The sequence below is a fragment of the Corylus avellana genome, chromosome 6 (assembly GCF_965113065.1).
Source record: "Corylus avellana chromosome 6, dhCorAvel1.hap1.2, whole genome shotgun sequence".
NCBI classification, from domain to species: Eukaryota; Viridiplantae; Streptophyta; class Magnoliopsida; order Fagales; family Betulaceae; genus Corylus; species Corylus avellana.
In genome coordinates, this window is record NC_142495.1 from 18,328,554 (window position 1) to 18,349,941 (window position 21,388).

A 21,388-nucleotide genomic window follows, 5' to 3' on the forward strand; every position below is an offset into this window, starting at 1 on the left:
CAATTATGACCTATTTTAAATGATTTTGAAAATAATTTAGGCCAGTTTTTAATGTTTTGGACTTGTTTTAATTTTTTGTAAGCCTTAATGTTTTAAAAATATATTGATTTCACATTATTTTTGCCTTTTTGCCCAAGGAGAGTGAATTGTGAAGAAAATAACCTAAAATAATGTAAACAGAACATATACCTAATCCAAAACGATGTCGTTTTGGTGTTTAACACAAAAAAAAAAAAGGGTCAATTTGATGAATTTATTAAATATAATATATTTTATATTAACCACATCTGCATATGCGAATAATGACTTTTGTTAACCACATATGTGTGTATTTTATGCCTTGCAAATAGTAGAGCTAAAATAATGAGTTGGACGTAGGTGTTTTGAAAAAATAAATAACTAAAACAGATAAAATATTTTCATTAACTAAATTTTAGCTAAACATTTACTAAGCGCTACATAAATGCTAAGGCTAAGCACTTGCTTACAAACCAGATTATTCAGACATACCCATATCCAAACAGGGCACTATGTAAGATGCCTTCAACCTTGGAATGTTGGAAGAGAATCGAAGTTTCTACAATTTTCGGGTGAGCCGCCGACCAAAATCTGCCTTGAAACTCCCTCGAAACTTCTCGAGCACACCCAAAGGTACCAGCCCTCACCCTTTCCCATCTCATATATACTTCTCTTTTATCCATTCAGCAGCAGCAAGCATTTTGCATTCAATCGGTTACTGTCCTTCGGTTTCTGTTTCGTTCGGACAAATTCACGAACACTTGGGCCATGGCTGAAGACGGAGCCGTCACGGTCTACAACAACTGTGTCATCACCGACGCCAAGACGAACCCATTTTCGCTCAAAGCGGGATTGACCCAAATGTTACGCGGCGGGGCCATTGTCGAAGTCACGAACGCTGAGCAAGCCAAGATCGCTGAAGAAGCGGGCGCCTGCTGTCTTCTTGTATCGGAGCCTCTCCACCGGGGCATTTCCCGCATGCCCGACCTATCGCTCATCAAGGAGATCAAGCGCACCGTCTCGATCCCTATAATGGCCAGAACCCGTGTCGGTCATTTCGTCGAAGCCCAGATTCTAGAAGCCATTGGGGTCGATTACATCGACGAGAGCGAAGCTTTAGCTCTTGCAGACGAGGAAAACTTCATTAACAAGCATAATTTTCGCTGCCCATTTGTTTGTGGGTGTCAGAATCTGGGAGAAGCGTTAAGGAGAGTAAGAGAGGGTGCGGCAATGATGAGGACTCAGGGGGATTTATCAAGGTCTGGAAACATAGCAAAGACGGTGAAGAATGTGAGAGCAGTAATGGGTGAGATGAGGATTTTGAATAACATGGATGAAGATGAAGTTTTCGCCTTCTCGAAGAAGATAGCGGCTCCCTATGATCTCTTGGCGCAAACCAAGCAAATGGGCAGGCTGCCAGTGGTACAATTTGCGGCCGGAGGCATTGTGACTCCGGCTGATGCGGCGCTCCTGATGCAGTTAGGCTGCGACGGCGTGTTCGTGGGGTCAGAGATCTTCGAGTGTTCGGACCCGTATAAACGAGTCCGGGGTATAATTCAAGCTGTTAGGCATTATACTGATCCACATGTGTTGGTGGAGACTAGCTGTGGGTTGGAGGATACCGTGGCGGGTCTGAATCTCGGTGAGGATAGGATCGAACAGTTTGAACATGGAGGTGTTTAGTGGTTCATGAATCACTGTAATGCATTTCTCGTCTGTGACTGATCATGTGCTTGTGTTTTGTTTTAGGACACTATGTTGTTGAGCGTTTGGGTCTCTCTTTTTCTTTTTCTGTCTTTTTTCTATGATAGGGTAGAGGGTATACTTGGTCTGCCTTGTAGCTGTGCACATTTTACCCTGATTCTGATCTGAATTTACATAAAATAAACTAGAATAAATTGGTTATTGTACTTTGGCATCTTGTTTCTTTAGTTCTCATCTGCATATATAAGAAGTGACCTGATCATATCAATAATGCAATCACAAAAGGAAAGAAAAAAGAAGAATGAGGATTACCTTGCAAGAGAAGAGAACTGCCACCCCAGCTTCAGCTTCAAGCTCTTTTGAGGCCTTTGCTTACCTTACTAATTCAATTTTTGCAGGCAAAGGCAGGCTAAAAAAGTTTAAATGTTCTTAACTTTTCTTTCACTTTCTTCTGCTTAACACTTCATCAGACATTCACAAACACACAACAATAGCCGATGATTACACTGTAGTGGTTTACAATAGCCACACAAAAACTGGCTCCAGCGAGGTGGACACATCTTGCAGTACAACAATGCAAAACAAACGAAGATTGTTGAAGACGCTGGAGCATGCTTCAATATGATATCTACCATGCAGTTTGTGTGGATTAAATTGCCAAGAATGCTGCCCTGCTCCATGACATTTAGAATAGTTTGAACGTGAAGATACATACTACAATATATCTTTCGTATCTCTATGCAGCATATATGATATATGTGTGCTTTATAAGCTACTAGTTGTGGAGGAATTTGTCTCATTGTAATTTTCATTTAGCTATGAATCACCAATTTCCTTGATATTTCGGCATTGGGCAGATTATTTAGAAACAACTTCAGAAGAGAAAAAGAAAGAACATGGGTTTTGATTCTTAAGCACTATCCGTCTTATTGTTGTTTTTTCATTTAACTATGAATCCCATACTGCAGCTTATTGCGTGAAAATTCAGAAACTTGTGATGAAATAAACTTGTTAATCAATTTGTCAAAGGCTTGCAGGTGATAATTTCCATATGAATATAAACGACTATTGTCAAACCTTTTCGTTTACAAAGTTAAAAAACGAAAATTACAGTGTAAAAAAAAAGCCAACCAGGTGCCATTTTTCAACAGCTCCCCAAGCTGCCCATCAACGAAATGCTGCAGAGGTACTAGAGACTAGTAAGCACAACACAGCCACGATGCTCAGAGCCTAAAGCTCATCCATTTCTTCCAGATTGCATTTCTTTATTTAGAAGGTCATATCTCTGGAGAATGCATCAAGCAACGCTGCAATAATAATGACATATTATACAAAAACTGTTCCCCACTGAATTTTGCAAATAAATCATAAATGTAGAGGGTGATCAATGTTGCAAGTCGATCATCCTTACAGCGAAGGAAAGGGTATTTCCTAAATAGCATTCTCTGTTTGAATGCTCCCATTGTTAAACAGGCACCTCAGAGCTATCTCATAAGCAGAAAATATAGCTCCATTCACCACAAATGCCCTCGCAACGGCGGTTCCTAATCCTCGATAGAGCACACTGTATCCCTCCTCTTTTACACTCTTGCGGAAGCAATCAGCAATGCCAGTGTATTTTGGTAGAGGTGAGAGTGATTGAGCTTGAAGTCTGGTCTTTAGAACATCCAAGGGGTAGCAGCAAACCCAGCTGGCAACTCCGGCTAGCCCTCCTGCAACCAACATTGTTTTCAGGCTTTCTTGGCCGTCCTTTCTGCAGCCTGGGTGAAGCTGCTCTCTCATGTACTCATATGTCCAGAAGTAGAAACCATGGGAGGGTGCATCCCTCAGCACAGTTATGGCTAGACCACGGTACATTCCCCTGAAACCTTCCGTTTTGAATATGCTTTTGGCAACACTTACAGGGCCTTTGTAAGAATCTGCCTGATGGAGTTTTGCATAGCTATTGTTCTGCAATTGGAGGCGGATTTTCACTAGCTCTACAGGAGAGAGCAGTAGGCTCTGAAGAGCACCGGTGCAAAATCCTCCTAGAGCAACACCTTTGTAGGAAGGAGGATCTTTGGTGGAGACTGATGGGTCAAGTGCTCGAGAGAGAACAGCATAGATCTGGAAGACCATGGCATTCTGCAATGTGCAAATGAATTGTCAGCATGGCTCCAATCAGCGGAAAGAATTGTAGTATCAGCTTAACAAAACCAAAAACCATCGTCTAATTATATGACAGTTGTATAAGAGTCTACTAAATGATATTACTTAAGTTAGATCATTCATACACACGTTTTAACACAAAAAATATAAACCTTCCTCTTTTTTCCTTTTCGCTGGACCAAGAATGGAAGAACATAGATACTACAAAAGTTTGCACTATATTGATTGAACAGTAGCATTGACAGCAACTTTCTACTTAAAGACACTCCATTATGAAGCAACTCATCAGAATTAAAACTCAGTTATTTATATGGGTATGTGATTTTAAACGCACTTGTGTGTTTAAACCACTGCAAACTAAACCATCTAAAGGTGTGAGAGCTTGGTTTGCACAACATCATTTTAGAAGGTAACTCATTAATGGGAGATAGCTTTAATCAATGAAGAACTCATCCCTCCAGACTAGAACTATTTCCATTTCCTCCCTCCCTCGTTGTATTGCTAGCCCCCAATGTTCTTGAAAGTTTGGTACAATTTCTCTTGTATTTACCAAAAAAATAAAAAATCTAAAGGCAAATGAACTCCGATTATGTACCTTTGAGATCAGCAAGTGTTTTCATTTTAAATATTCAAAATACAACTTTTTTTCATTTTAGCTACTAGTTTTTTACTAGACACTCCAACATAACATCTATTTTATCTATCTACTTTAATTAAATATTATTTTTCATTATTATTTTATTATATGAAAAGAGGACAAGGAGAGAGCCAGAGAGGGATAAGAGGGAGAGAGAGGAGAGAGGAGAGAGGAGAGAGGAAATAATAAAAAAAGTTTAGTATGTGCTACAATATATGAAACTCTACTGTAGCAAAATGGCTAAAAACATTTAGTTTAAAAGGTCTGCTTAAAAAGTGAAAATGCTGAAAAGTACTAAGTACTAAATATAACCATAAAGCCTTTTTAAAAGAGCTGTTGGAGATGCTCTCACTTGCTAATTCCATAGAGTTGCTAATTCCGTAGACAGCCATCTAGTAAGACCAATTCTGGGCATCACGGATACAAATCATACAATAGGCCGAAAAGGCTTCACAAGAAAGGTACTGTTACACCTAGAACCCTAATGTTCGTTTGTAATGAAAGGATAAAAATATGTCATGTCATCACTACCTCAAAAAGAGAACTAACACAAAACGCAAAAAGAAAGGGACGGCTAGCCATGGCCACCCCAATCAAGGCTCTGTTTGATAACAGGTTTTGCCTTCAATACTATTCATATTACTTTTTTAATTTTTTCTATATTTTCTTATTTTTTATATCGCATTAATCACTTTTTATTATTATTCAAATAAAAAATAATACTACCAAATAAAATTTTCTCTTTTTTTCATATCAAATATTCTTACTTTTTTTTAAAAAAAAAAAAATTATTTTTTTTACATCAATCAATTTTTGTTACCCTATTAAACCAAAACTTTTTATCAAACACACACCAACCGTTTTGGTGTGGGGGGGGGGGGGGGACCCTGAAAAGACTTCATGGAGCGACCAATCATTTACCTTTTTAGCTATTTTCACTAGGAATTGATCTGGATCCTGAATAAGCCTCAAAGTACCTTGAGCTAAAATCTATGTTGAATGGCAGATATTTTTAGGTATTGCAGACTGTGTTGCAAAGAATCTGCTGGATCCTGAATAAAGTCTCAAAGGGAGGGTGGCCCAAGTGCAGGGATCCCAAATCCCTAAAAACTCCCTATAGTTGAAAGCATTCCAAGTCATATTCCTTTTCCTTGAGAAGTGGGAGACCACAGCAGGCCACAGGCTACACCTACACAAAGAGGTATATCCCCCATGGAATCAAACTTTTAGGGGTCCCCCCCACGTGTGGAGGGCCCAAGAATTCCATTGTCCTATGGTTTATGGAAGAACAAAAGTTTACAGAAAAGAAATATATATATATATATATATATACCAGTCATGTGTTATGTGGTCTCAATGGCATGGCATGGCGTTATATATATATATATATATATATATATATATATATATATAAAACGCCATGCCATGCCATTGAGACCACATATCACATGACTGGTATTGGTAGGCTATCTGCAGAGTCCAAGACAAGAAGAGCTGGTTTTCCCAGCCTGATTCCTGATACTGACACAAAACAAAAACACTTTTTTTTTTTTTATATAAAACCGACATCGAAAAGGACTGAAGTGTGACAGCACATCAGTAACATGGAGCAAAATACCATAATACCAGTAATTATTTTATTTTATTTTTTTCCAGATAATATTTAGCCAAGAAATTCTGAGAGCCAAACAAGGTTGATAAGCTATACTTGGTTGGAAAAATAGGTTGGGCAAATCAAAATCTCGATAAGCTCTTACCTCACATCACATAAAGGGAACTACAGAACCCACCATGTGACTACCTTAAAAGTTACCGCAACAAACACATGAATGAAACCCAAATCCAGGACATGGAAGATCATACGATCAATACAAAGAAAACTGAAACATGATTTAATCAAACAAGCAAAGAAACAAAAGAGAAAAAAAGACCTGAATGGTGACAGAGGCCAGCGGTGCACCCATGCCTCTGTAGAGAGCAGAAGGGCCTTCTGCGGCTATAACATTGCGAAGGATGCGAAAAGCAGAACCCGCATTCGAATGCTGTTGCCGGACACGGAGGGTGTCGAGGGGATAACCGGAGATTATACCGGCAATGCCTCCAAAGCCTCCGGCCACAAATTCTCTACCCCAGCTGCATGCAAGAAACTCTGGCCAGAAATCCATCACAACAACTCCCATTCCCCACACAAAAAAATAATTAAAAAAAAAGGCTCAGATACTAATGAGTTCTCACTTGTGGTGAAAACCCACTTCTCCTTTTGCCTTCTTATAATCACCGTGATCCCTTTGGCTTACACGGATCAAATATATTAATCTATGGGTGTGTGATTATGTACGAACAATACAAGGATTGCAAATAAATATATATATCCTCTATCTCTAAACAATTAGAGATAACCAATTGGGATACAAGAGTATATCCACCAACAAATTACCTTTCTGGGTCTCTCTACAAAAAGCATTCACTTTTGGAATCTCCCTCTCATTCTCACCGAACAAACACTCTATTTAATTCCTTGTAAAGACCAACAAAGTCCCATAATCTATTCTTTCTCACTTACCAAATCCGAGAATACAACGCCTTAGCTAGCTTCTTTTTCTCAATTTTCTCCCTTCTTTTCTCAATATTTTTTACTTTCCTTTCCTAGAGAAGGGAGAAAGAGAAAAGAAAAAAAAAACAGAGATTAGAGAGAACAACCCAAGGCCTCAAAACTTTGTTTCCACAGATAAACGAAACAAAAGCCACCGGTTGCTCGTATTATTGGGACTCTTGCCTTGGAGACGAAACGGCAAACGTCTTCCTTTTTAATAAGCAGTAGGAGGATGCCACGTGGACCAATATGAGCATCACATGCTGCCTGCTTTTTCTCTTGGTGCCCTTAGCCTAGTGTTAAACGTGCCCATCTTTTTTAGACTATGAAAAAAAATTATTTATTTATTATGGTGGGAAATCAAACGTATCTTAATTTTTTTTTTATTTTTAAATAACGTTATTTAGTGGACCGCGTACAATTGCCATAAAATTTGATAATGGTAAAGTGTAAATCAATCCTTAGGTGCCACTTTATTTCAATTGTGTAAGTGTCTCCAAAAAGCATTAAATGCACATTGATTTGTATAGCCAACTAATTGTCAATTGACACATGGCATAGAGCGACAAGTTAGCGCATTTTGTAAAATTATAATTTTATTTTAAATTTAAAAAAAATAATAATAATAAAAATAAAGGTACCGCTCCTCACTAGATGAAGAGCAGCCGAGTAAGGTGTGGCCTCCCTTCATAGGAGAGCAACCACCCCTTAGAGAGGAATAATCGACGTGCCCCTTCTCATATGTCTCATAAAAGGACAGCCACCTTTAGAGAGTATAGTGGGGGAACCGACTGCACCCCCTTTGAGGGAGGCCATATAAAAGAGTGGTAGCCTATTCGGAGGCCATCTCTCACAAAGTAGAGACAATAGGAGGGGGTTAGCGACCGCACCACTTTGAGGGGAGGCCATTTGAGGGACATTGAGGTGACTGGCGTGGTGAAGGGTTGTCTCTCCTCATCACACAAAGGGAGACTTTTTCTTACCATTTGAGGGGCGATCATAGGCAACATATTCTTTTCATTTTAATTTGAAAATAAAATTGTAATTTTACAACAAAGTAACTCATTAACTATGAACCATCTTGACTAGCAAATACAATTCTCTCTATTTTATTTAAAATTGAGAATATTCATTCAGTGTAAAACGAGATTTAATATTATAAATTGTATCTATCATTCAACTTTAATATAAATAATAAAATAGAGATGATTTTATTCCCGTGAATAACGCATGGACCACCTTAAACTTTAAACCATAAGGAATAGATAATTAATTGATTAATTTTTTTAAAAAAAGTTTATTTTCTTTTTCTTTATCCAGATCTTCACGTGGAAAATGACGCAACCAAATATATTCATTGGGTGGATGATTATCTGTTTGGTGGAAAGCTCCATGATGAGGGCACGCTGAATTGACACTTGAGAAGCTCAGTCAAATTTTTGGGCATAAATTAAGAGACGTCATCAAATGGGATTAGAATTTGAAAGGAATGCCCTGTATCATGTCTCATAGTGGTCATTTGTGTCGGCCGCTCACGACCACTCAATTGTATATGATTAAATGGATGATGCAAGCCCCATACCCCTTGATTGATTGATCTCATCCTCTCAAAGTAACATGGCATAACCCTACATAATTTATTTAATAACTAAGTTGTTTTAGATTGACACGTGTTAAATCATTTTAACTGGAAATGAGACATTTTATAATATGTGTTTTAAATTACTAATTATTTTAAAATTTTGAATTGGTTTAAAGAGATAAAGTTAATTTTTTAATTAATATTTTTAACAGTATGAATGGAACTGTTTTAACTTATTGAATAAACAAGTTCCATCAGGTTGATTCAACAAAAACTGATACAAAATTGACTTGATTGGCTTAAATTAATATCATTTGATAAGCATATAAATATTATCCAAAAGCGCCATTATATATAAATAAATTCTATAACAAATTCTTTTAATTAAAATATTATCCAAAAGTGCCATTATATCCCATTCAAATTAATTGCCGGTTAGACAACTTAATCGGATTCTTTTTATTCATTTTTTTAAATGTGTCTATATTATGATTGTCAATTTTTAATACGATCAACATAAATCAAATATAAAATTAGTCGATTAGGATTGATGGGTCTTACTTGTTTAATTAAATAAGTCAAATTAAAGTTTAAGATTTATCTATACAGTCTTATATTTATACATCGATACAATCCGACTTCGACACGTAACATAAAAGTTGACAATTTTTTACATGACCCACAAACTTAATACAAAATTAATAAATTATATTTAATTTATATAATATTATATACGTGCTTAAACACGACTGTATCGTAACTTGCAAACACGAACTGTTAGTTACCCCAAACACCGATGTATATGGATGTTGATTACCTCGTTTTCATTAAAAAAGCATCAAAAAAAAAAAAAAAACCCATTAGACTAATTAAACACCTGGTATCTTGGAATTGTGTTCGTAGGTAGTCATGTCAAGCATTGTCATTTCTTAGAGAAAAAAAAAAAAAGAAAGAAAAAAAAAGCATATTCATTCCCATCAAAACACATCATTGTTGGCCCTTGGACAATCACGTGTAGATCAATCAAAATGTTTCCCCTGCTATATGGGAGCTTTTCTTTGTTCTTGATGGAACTTAGGAGTTTTTCTTTGGTCTTGGGTTTCTCACTTTCTTGATAGGACTTAGGAGCCATTTTGACAATATTCTTTGTTTTTCTTTGCTCTCTCCCCCAGACAAGAAATTTTTTTTTTAAAAAAAAATCCTCTGGATGTCACAACTTGCTTGATGATATATGTCATACGAAAATCCGTCCGCAAATGGGTGAGGTCGCTGGATGATGGGGGTGAGGTCGCCCTCACCATAACCTGATCATCCTTTATGGAGGAAAAGAAGGTTGGAGAAAGTGGGGGACATAAGTGGAGGGTACGGATTGTCCGTATGTGCCGTGGTGAGTTGGATTTGTTGGAAAGGGGTTTCAAAATAAAAGTTAAAATAAACACGGCTGACATCACCTGCAATGCTCGAGCCTCGATGATTGTTTGGCTCTTCCTCTTGCCTCTGCACTCCAACTCGAGCCACAAATGCCTTGCTTTGGGAGTCAGAGTGGTCCACATTCCACGAAATTACGTGGAAAACCACGTGAACATCTACCCTACGTGTCACTCACTCTTAATTGACTTGCCACCTTCTTTGCTTACGTGATCATCAACAAAACCAGCTAAAATAACCACGTAAATGTTGAAGAAAATCCAGGATTAATATTAATATTAAAAGGAATCAAGAAATATTCTTGATTGATTAGTAGATGAGGAGAGGGATGATGAGTAATATTGTTCTAGCATTTATATTGGGTGAAACTCCTGTAACTTTTTTCCATATATATTGGGTGATTGTTTGTAATAAATTTGGATGAAAAATCATCTCATGTTGACAAGTCAAGAGACAATTTAAAAGAAAACCATGTCCACACCCAAAGAAACAAACCACACCGCTCAGACAAGGAAAATGTGTGCCTCACATGCACATAGAAATCAAACAAAATACGACAAGTGGCAATTCAGAGAAAGAAAACGTGCATCACACAATCAAAAATTCAAATCAACTATATAGATATGCTTTATATCATGTACTGTTTAACCATGTGGTGAAATAAGATATTCAAACCTTTTGCATCAAGAGACCCACGGAGACAAATGTCCCTTCTTTTTTTCTTCAATGGCCTCCGCCAATTTCGCTCCCTCGTCAACTACTGTTGGAATTATGCATATAAAATTATACGCAGTGAAAAATAATTCCATTGATATTAATAAGTAAATGCTAGATTATGAAAAATAATACACAAATTAGTGTTATATGGAATTTCGGCTTCTCTTAGACACGTTGGAATATGCTAGAAGTCTTTCTTGTGTCACTCTAAAAATGATATGGTTTTTAAAATGAAAAATGTTAAGTTTACAAACAAATTTTACAAAAAAAAAAAAAAAAAAAAAAACTTTTTTAACATGATGTGACATAACATGATTGAGTTTCTCAAAAGTTGAAATTATCTCATTTCTAATCATGTTGTGCCACATCATGTTGTAAAAGTTTTTTTCGTAAAATTTGTTTGTAAGCCTAGCATTCCTCTTTTATAATTATCATTGGGCTTGTGATTAATTAATATTAAATTTGTAGGAAAATATACGAATGATCTTTTGTATGTAGGAAGTCTCCCGTTAGGATGAAAATCTTATGGAGGACAAAGTGATAGAAGTCAATGAATGAATTAATAGAATGATAAGTATATTCTATTTATAGAGTCATGATATAACTTTTCACCAAGAGTTATATCTCATTACTTATCATAACCACCATGGAAGGGTATGATTATCTATGGGGATGACCAAACTAGTTATGGTGTGATCATCCATAAATTATTATCTCCCACTTGATCACACTATAACATCATATATGTAATCTAGTTGAACATTATCGCTTTGGTAGCAATAATAACTTTTATACATGTCAACTCTCATCTATAGAGATTACAGATCGGCGTTAGATTATGACATTTTATAATGTATATACAATTTTTTCATTTTATCTAACCGCACCTTTGACCATATACTTTCTTATTGATTGTATATTAGGGTGACTTCATTTCGCTTTTCAACTAAACGAATGACATCAATTCTTTGTGGTTAGGAATATTAGTTCACACCTATTTCACAATTGACGATTTCAGCCATACACAAAACTATGTGCTGACCTCTACTGAGTTTCGATCAAGTGTTTCCTTGATTCACCTTATCAGTGTCTTTCACACTTTTAAAGCATGTATATTACTTACTTTAACATAATGTTTCTCGGTGAACCTTACATGTATGAGAATTGTAATATTCGTATTTCTTTAGTGTCTTCTGTCTATGATCTAACCAATTATTCCCTTTATATTAATAGAATTACAGAGAATCGTTCATTCAGGCGTCCCCAAATCCTTTCATATGTGCTTTAATATATATATATATATATATATACAGCTACCACTAGGTGTTTCTTAATCCCATTGTAGCTACATGCACTTTGAATTTATCCAAAGACAATCCTTTGGTCATAGGATCGGCCACCATCTCTGTTGAGGGAACAAATTCGACTTTTATTTTTCCTCTTTACACTATATCTTGAATATAGATGTAATTTACATTAATACGTTTGTCTTTGGAGTACCGTGCTCAACTTTTTATTAAAGAGATAGCAAACTTGTTGTTGCAAAACATATTGACTCGTTTACTGTTTAAACCTAAATTTAAGCTTTCTACAAAACGTTTAATCCATACTGCATTACTTACCGCTGTGCTACATGATATATATTCAGCTTCCATAGTGGATTTTGCAACTCAATTTTGTTTCTTACTCAAGCAAGAAATGGTTGTTCCACCAAACAAGAACACATACCCACTTGTTGATTTTTTATCATCAACATCTCCAGCAAAATCTGTATCTGTGAATCCTGTAATTCCTAGATCACTTATACCAAAACATAAGCCCATGTTTTTAGTACCTTGCAAATATTTGAATATACATTTTTCTGCTTGCCAATGTGTCTTCCTTAGATTAGATTGATATCTGCTTACTAATCCTACTACATGACAAATATCAGGTCTTGTACTTGTCATTGCATACACGAGATTACCCACTGCTTGGGCATAGGGGACATATTCCATTTCTTGAATCTCTGTCTTATTTTGAGGACACATTGTTTTACTTAAGTGCTAACCTTTCGAAACAGGTGTACTTAAAGGTTTACATTTATCCATATTAAACCTCTTAAGTATCTTTTCCATATATTTTTCTTGATCCAAATATAATGAATTTAAATTTCTATTTCTAGAAATTCTTATTCTCAAGACATAAGTAGCAACGCTCATATCTTTTATTTCAAATATGGATGACAAAAAGTATTTTGTTTTATTTATCATATCTGAACAATTACCAGATAGTAATATATCGTCTACATATAATGATAATAATGTTAATTCATCATTCTCATTACATATGTAAACACAGTGATCTAGTGGACTTACCTCAAAACCAATTTCTAGTATTGCTTGGTGAACTTTAAATATCATTGCCTCGAAGATTGTTTAAGTCCATACAACAACCTTTTTAATTTGTAGACTTTCTCTTCGTGTCCTTCGATCTAGAATCATTTAGGTTGTAGTATATATATCGCTTCTTTTAATTTTCCATTGAGAAAAGCTGCCTTAACATCCAATTGATATAATTCCAAATCCATTTTAGCTACAATGGACATGATTATCCTCATTGAGGCGAATTTTGCCACAGGTGAGTATGTGTCAATAAAGTCTACACCAGGTTGCTGAGTAAACCCATTATCCACCAATCTAGCTTTATTCTTGTCAAAGCGTTTAAATTTCTTTCTTAGAACCCACTTGCATCCAATTGCTCTCCTTTGACTTGGTAAATCCCTAAGCTCCCACACATCATTTTTCTAGATTGATTCAAGCTCCTTCATCCATAGGTTCAATCCATTTTTCAGTACCATGACTAGTTACAACTTCTTTGAAATTTGCTGAATTTTCTTGCAAATTTACATAATCTGTACTTTGTACATAATGATCATTGAGTGTAATTGATGGTCGTCTTTGTCTTTACTCCCACTATTCTGATCATTTATATCCAAATGAGGTGGATCATTGGATTTTCTTTTGCTCCCACTATTCTGAAGATCTGTGTTTTGTTCATTTTCTGTCAAAATGCCTTGTGGTGTTTGACACTCAAGATCTTCACCTTGTAAGAGTCTGATTTCATCCATGGAAGTAATCTGATTGGTATTTTCTAGAAATGCAGCATCCCTGCTTTCTATTAATCACTTATCTGAATGGTAAAATCTATATCCACTACCATTTTCTATATATAATATAAATATGCATTCCCATGTTTTACTTCCTAACTTATCCCATAAGGGTTTTGGAATAAGTACAAGTGTCTTACATCCCCATACTTTGAGGTTGTTAAAATATGGTTTTAGGCATGTCCAACACTCATAGGGTGTAAGAGGTTTTGTTTTAGTTTTAATTATGTTAAGAATATATGCTGCAGTGGATAAAGCCTCTCCCTAAAAATAGTTAGGTAACTCAGCATATGCTATCATGGATCTTGTCATATCCATTAAAGTTATGTTCCTTCTTTCTGCAACCCCATTTTGTTGAGGCTTACAAGGCACTGTATATAAATGTCTTATTCAATTTTCTTTGCAGAAGGAATCCATGGCTTCATATTCACCTCCCCTATCATTATTCAAGTTTTTAATGGACTTTCCCAATTGTTTTTCTACCTCTAATTTGTATTCTTTAAATTTTTTAATAGCTTTAGATTTATGTTAGATGAGGTAGATATGTCCATATCTTGAATAATCATCCGTAAAAGTAATAAAGTATTCCATTACTCTATGTGTTTTAGTTCTTAAAGGTCCACATATATCAGAATGAATTACTTCCAATAACTATGATGATTTCTAAGGTTTTGAAAAAGATTTACTAATCATTTTTTCATTAATACATGCATGATTCACATGTATTAAAATCTTCAGAATTAATTTTAGGTAGTAATCCACTCTTACTCATTATTATCATTTTATTTGTGTTGATGTAGCCTAATCTTAAATGCCATAAGAAAGAATTATCTTCAGACACATATGAATAATGTGAAATAGAAACTTTCTTATCAATTTTGAGTAAGTACATATTATCTATTTTCACACCTTTAACAGATACATTCCTTATTCTAATATAAACACCCCCCCCCCCCCCCCAGACTTAAACTTAATACTATCCTATGCTATCTAATACGGGACATATATTAGATTTCTTTGGATATTAGGCACATACAGAACATTATGTAAAACAACGACTGACCCTTTAACAGAAATCTTATATTTTCCTTCGCCCAGCACATCACTGTTTGTGTTGTTATCCATGTATACTTTGTGTTCTCCGACTGCTTTCTCCATGAAATCTACGAAGAATTCTTGGTCTCTTGTGATATGTTTGGTTGCTGCTGAGTCGATCCACCAAGAATTTGTAGTTGGTTCTGCCATCATCACTTCAATAATGACCATAGCTATTGCTTTATGTTTCTTGTCACCATTGTTTTTCAAACAATTCACCTTGAAATGTCTCATTTTACCACGTTTGAAACATGCTGATGCAGCGTGACTTAGTAGGCTGCAGCGGAAAACAAAAATAAAGCAGCAGATAATTAATTCTAGATCTTGAGTCTATCAATAATCTAAGAATTCTTCTAAAAAACAATAGATACTCTCTAAAGTTTAAAGGAAAAAAGGAATAAACTCAACTCTAAGTATTCTCATTAATCAAAATCAATAATAATCAACAACTGAATTGCTAAAGGCTATAAGCATATATTTATAACCCAAGACTCCTAATTCTAAAATAACAATGAAATAAAGTGGGTTTAGAAGTCTATGAAAGAAGACTAAACCAAATAGAAGACTAATAAAGAACCTAATCTGATCTGAACAACTTAAAGATAAAATAAAATAACAACTAACAAAGAAACCTAGTTTCAAACAAAAGATTAAAACTAAGATAAGTGTGTCTGATGTCTCTTTTGCGGAACAGATATGCCTGAGTGGGCTCGATCGCAACTACAAGGGCGATCGATCGCACAACCAAGGGCCTGATGCGCAAGTGTCTGGAAGTGCGCTCGATCGCACTTCCAGGGAACCTGTGATCTGCATCACATGCTCATTTGATTTTGTTTTTACCTTCAGCTTACCCTTCCACTTATTCTTGAACTTTTTAGGCTTGCCTTTAAATGTTGGAGCACATAAAGTCTGAGCTTTGATTTGGGCCAGCATGAGGTTGCTGGATTGCCCTTCTCTCCTTCTTCTTTTCATCCTTTCTTCTTCTAACACGAGCAACACTGGTAGGGAAATCATGGATATATCTTTTCTACTATGGGTGAACGAGGTTATCACATGTTCCCAAGACAGAGGAAGACCATTTAGTATTATAGTTACTTGCATTTTGTCGAATATTGGATGACCAACAGATGCAAGTTCTTTTGCATTGAGTTCCATTTGATTCACAAAGTCACCCACATAGTCTTCCTCACTCATACGTACAATATTATATTTGTCCAATAATAGATGTATGTGAGTATCCGACCTAGGACGATACTTTTTTTCTAGTACTTCCATAATGTTCTTAGTTGTCTCATATCATTCAAAGAGAGTGATGATATTATCTTTCATGCTATGGAGAAGAGTGGCCCTTGCCATTAGGTCATCTTCCATCCATTTTTCTTTTTTCTTGATGGCATCATCTTTTTGGTCTTCTACTTCGGGTCTATTTGTTGTGAGAGTGTACAAAACTCTCTCATGCGTCAATACATAAGAGATGTGATGTTTCCATATTCTAAAATTGATTCCATTAAGGCTTTCAACCTTTGAGGAATCTATACTACTTTTAATAGCCATTTTAAAATATGGATCCAACAATCTAATACAAATATTTATTTACAATAACTGTAATATATTTAATATTAATTACAACACACCAACATAAAAAATTAAAAATGTGGTTCTAACTTATTACAAACCAGCAAATAATAATAAATAAATAACTTTATTATTATTTTTATATTATGAGATCACTCGTCTCTAAGATAAGTCAATCTTGCCTAATAATTATTCATATAGGCCCTGTAGTACGGGAGGTTTGAATTTTGTGGCATAAATTGATCACCTCTATATCAATTGTTGCTCATCGGCCACGAGTCCCTCGAATTTTGCACAACTGTCCTTGCAATCCTCAAAGGACGTGGACCCCTCAAGCATCTATCACTTGAAATTTCTGATTGAGCCAAATCTGGTAGAATGAATTCCACTTCCTCATGTTGCCTTGGTGACAACCAACACGGTCGAACAAACCTCATTTTGTGTGCCTTTGACCTTGATAAGAAGATCCACCCCTTTCCCAATGTGGTTTAGAATAATTTCTTTGGAAATTGTAGTTTGAAAACCCTGCAATACTCTTCCCCCTCGAATTAGCTCTCTAATAGCTTTGAAATGAGTTAAACCGGGGATGAAATGAGTGAGAACGGGCAAAAAAACCACCTTAGGGCCGAAAAATGGTGGTTTTGGGGGTTCAGGTGAACCGAATCGTTTTGGACCGGACCGGCATGCGGCGGCTGGGCACGCCACGCGCAGCTCAAGCCTGACGCGTGGAGCGGATCTGGGCTGGCGCGTGTCAGCCGTGACACGTGGGTCAGATCTGCCCTGCGGGTTGGATCTCATGTCAATATCGGTTTTGGTCTGGGCCATGGGTAGTTGACTGGACCTAGGCTTGGGCCTTTTGTGCCATGGCTTGGGTCCCTAAAACTGATTTTCGGGATGTAAATTTTTACTTTGGGTCGGATCGGGTTTTGAAAATCCAAAACGGCGTTGTCTTTGGTATTGTCCGAAACGTCGTGTCATTTTTTATGTGCCTGTTCGAGTGTACAAGGAGCGACGTCATTTCGATTCAAAATGGCGTCGTTCCAAATAGGGTTGAAAACATCCTCAATTGGCATCGGAGATTCTTCATCTTGGCGACGGGATTTGCCTTGAGCTATAGTGTAATGAGCATTCATTATCAAGGACATCAATTTCATTTTTTTCACAAAATGATTTAAGAATATCAGGGAAAGGCTTCCACTCTTCATTTCTCAACTTCTGAAGAAGTAATTTTGTAGTTGACACTACAGTCATAGCATTTAAAATGTCTTGAGAATGTTGTTGCAAAGCTTGGCAAAAAGAATTAGTAAATCCTATAATCTGTTTCATCAAATGCAAGATCAAAACAAATTCAAATGAGGTTAATACCATATAAGCCACCTCAGCATCACCACGTTGAGCATAGTTGATTCCCTCATTTGAGATTCTCTCAAGAACTAAGCAAGTTGGACAAAACAATCTTCTCAAGCTACAAACATATTCAAAATGAGAAGACCATCTAGTATCTCCAGGTCGTTGCAAAGTACCAATTTGGTTTGCCTCCCTTCCTACCTCAATTTCATTAGCAGCAGTCATACTTTCAATCTCAATTACTTGAAAAGATTGAAATTCATCATGGCATTTTGAAGAACCAACAACAATATTGATAATAGAAGTCAAATGGACAAAGAGCTGATGAACATATTTTGCTTTTCTATGCTGCAACTAAAGCTAATTGTAGCTTATGAGCAAAGCAATGCACATAATATGCATAGGGACATTCTCTAAGAAATAAAGCTTGTATCCCATTCCATTCAACACGCATATTACGAGCTCCATCATATCCCTGACATCGAATATTCTCAATTGGGAGGTCGTAATGAGAAAGAACATTACATATCTCGTTTTTTTAAATTAATGCAGTAGAATCTGTGACATGGACAATATGAAAGAATCTCTCCTTGATAAAACCATCTTTATCAACAGACCTCAAAATAATTGCCATTTGTTCCCTTTTTGACTTATCTCGAGCTTCATCAACAAGAATGCAAAATTTGGCATCCCCAATATCTATAAAAATCATATCTCGCACTTTACTTGCAATGATATGCAAAATTTCTTTTTGAATTTTTGGTGATGTATATTTTGCATTCAGTGGAGCATTTTCCAATACAACTTCAACAATGCTATCATTATAAGTTGCTAAGAACTTTATCAATTCAATGTAATTACCTTGATTCTTTGAGTTTCAGCTTTCATCATGACCTCTGAATGCACATGCATGGAATGTGAGCCATCGAGCACTATCTATTGAGGTTTTGAGCCGCAATCGACTATTCTCCATTTGTTGTAATTATTGTTTTACAATTAACTTGCTAATATGGCATGAATTGTTCTTGAGATCATCACAACATTTCACAACAATTTTATGTGGTGAATTTGGATCTTTACCCACATGTCCCATTAAAGGACAATTCACTCTATCGTTTACCTTTTTCCAATTGTTAAAACATTTCATTGTACAGGTATCTGATCCCGGACGGCCTGTCGATTGCTTAGCAACAATATAACATGGATGACAAAATATGGCATTCTGTGAAGGTGAATACTCTAACCAAGTTGAGTATGTCTTGAACCAAGAGGCTTGAAATCGACGACGATGATTATCCGGTCCTGAAGCTGGATATTTTGCATGTTTGGGTTGATATGGACCAGCTTTAAGAAAAGCATGCCGCATTTCATCTTGTAAGTTTACAGAAAATTCTCTTATTTGGGGACGTAATCCTGGATCATGTTCCAAAGAGATAGCATTCATTTCTTCAGGTTGGATTCTTGGATATTTAGAAGGCTGCTCATCAATCACTAAAGCATTAAGATCTGTTGCTAATGGTCTATCTAACTGTGTATTAGCCTCTGAATAGCTCGCATCTTTTTTCTTAAAGAATGACTCGATTGTTTTTGGTTTGCCCATATTTTTCTATGCTGTAAGAAAAATTTATGGATCAATAATTAACTTGAAAAGTACATAGAATTGGAAATATAAAATATTTGTTCGAATTTTTTACTCAAAATAGTTCTTATTAGCATCAACAACTGAAAAGAGTAACAAATAAATTAATTAAATCAAATTCATCAAATTACCAAAAGAAAAAAAATCAAAAACGAAAAATCAAAGTAACTATTAAAAATCTTCATCTAAGGACTAAGGACATCACAAACATATAATAATTTAAACTACTTGCGAAGTAAATTAAGTACAATTAATAGTGTTTAAGAAAAATGACTACTTTTCAGTGAATCAGTTATCTTGAGGGATTTCTTGAAAACAAACCAACCACAATAAGGAGTTAGCCGAATGCTGCAAACCAATAAAAGCCAATAATTAATTAGAAGAAGAAATAATGGAACACAATAAAAAGAAGAAGTTTTCTTCCAAATTGATTACTTTTTTTTTCAATAAAAAGAAGAAGTTTTCTTCCAAATTGATTACTTTTTTTTTTTAAAAAAAAAAAATTATTACTTTAATAGAATAAATTAAAAAAATTCAATCTAATTTGGAGGAGTTTTATCCATCTAAAATCAAGGAGTTGTATTTTACTTAGTACTTCAACTAAAAAAAGACATGCCTAATTCTCACATCGCACAAATACTTTAAATACAACTACATTAATAAATTTCACGCCTACCTCTTAACTTCCTTCCCACATGCCTTGTTTGGCTGGGCCAAATTTGGTTTTGGTTTTGGTTTTTTGTTAAAACTCATGTGAGTTTCTTGTTTGGCCCTTTTAGTCTGAAACCCAAAGTGAAAATGAAAATGGAGAGTGAACACCTTGAAAGAATCGTGCTAGCCCAAATTCCGTGTCTCGGTCTCCAAAACCCAACGGTCGAAATAATTGCCCTTGACCCCAACAGACAGCCCACACGTTTGCCCGACACCCATGCGGAGTAATGATCTAACCATTACCAACTTTAGGTGGCTGTTTATTTTTCCCACCTTCTTTACTGTTTATCGAAGTTGAAAAACAGTTTAATGGAGGGGAATGTGCGAGCATGTCTCAGTGAAATTGTGGTTCACAGTGAAAGTAAACAAATAGAAAAAACTTTCTTAAAAAAATAAAAAATAAATAATAGAAAAACTTTCTTAAAAAACAATAAAAATAATATAAAAAGTCTTGAAATTAGTCAGGCACCGACCTGAAAATGAGTTGACAGCTAGGCATTGGTAATAGGCGTGTTTTTGTTTGACTGTTAGTACATAGGAAGTCGTAACCTTTATTGTGAATATCAAATGTGGGTTGGATTCAATGTGTATTACAGCTGTGCCCACTTAGAGATCAGATCTTTGTGGACAAGTCATGATCTTTTGTTTACATTACTCTTACCATGACGCTGACATGCGTTCTTTTGATATTATACAGGAACCTGCTGAGGCTCCATGCAATTCGGTCATGTGCTGCCATTAGGTGGTACAAATCTGAACCAAGCACGCTTGTCAAGATTCCCCAACGGCTATTTCACATGCATTCCCAATAAGATGTGCAGAGATCTAGTGAAGCGCAAGGGGCATCTCGTGGTAAACGACCGCGACTTTCGGACCATCTGATTTGCATCCACTCGTCCAGGACCGTAGGATTAAGATGGAGATGGGTTTCTACCTCAATCGCGTGCAGCATACCCCTACCGTGCACTCTAAATCATGCCAAATCAACTGCTGCTACCTCATTAGCGAATGCACTTGTTAATGATCAATGTCCAAGATTGATCCAA

At 35.9% G+C, this 21,388-nt stretch overlaps 3 protein-coding genes across 3 annotated transcripts; 1 reads left to right on the forward strand and 2 right to left on the reverse strand.

Moving 5' to 3' along the window:
- Positions 1–469: 469 nt before the first annotated feature.
- On the forward strand, positions 470–1,928 carry PDX1.2 (pyridoxine biosynthesis 1.2). The gene has a single exon (XM_059600961.2). It carries the CDS (start codon positions 787–789, stop codon positions 1,699–1,701), a length of 915 nt encoding a protein of 304 aa, XP_059456944.1. The 5' UTR covers positions 470–786; the 3' UTR covers positions 1,702–1,928.
- A 1,078-nt stretch (positions 1,929–3,006) lies between these two features.
- On the reverse strand, positions 3,007–7,270 carry BAC2 (Mitochondrial substrate carrier family protein). Its single transcript, XM_059601067.2, has 2 exons — positions 6,439–7,270; positions 3,007–3,846 (listed from the first exon to the last, which is right to left on the reverse strand). Exons 1-2 carry the CDS (start codon positions 6,685–6,687, stop codon positions 3,154–3,156), a joined length of 942 nt encoding a protein of 313 aa, XP_059457050.1. The 5' UTR covers positions 6,688–7,270; the 3' UTR covers positions 3,007–3,153.
- Positions 7,271–17,728: 10,458 nt separating this feature from the next.
- Positions 17,729–19,592, reverse strand: LOC148584967 (uncharacterized). The gene is made up of 3 exons (XM_088517613.1): positions 19,113–19,592; positions 18,011–18,340; positions 17,729–17,962 (listed from the first exon to the last, which is right to left on the reverse strand). The coding sequence occupies exons 1-3, from the start codon at positions 19,590–19,592 to the stop codon at positions 17,729–17,731; spliced, it is 1,044 nt and encodes a 347-aa protein (XP_088373739.1).
- Positions 19,593–21,388: the final 1,796 nt, after the last annotated feature.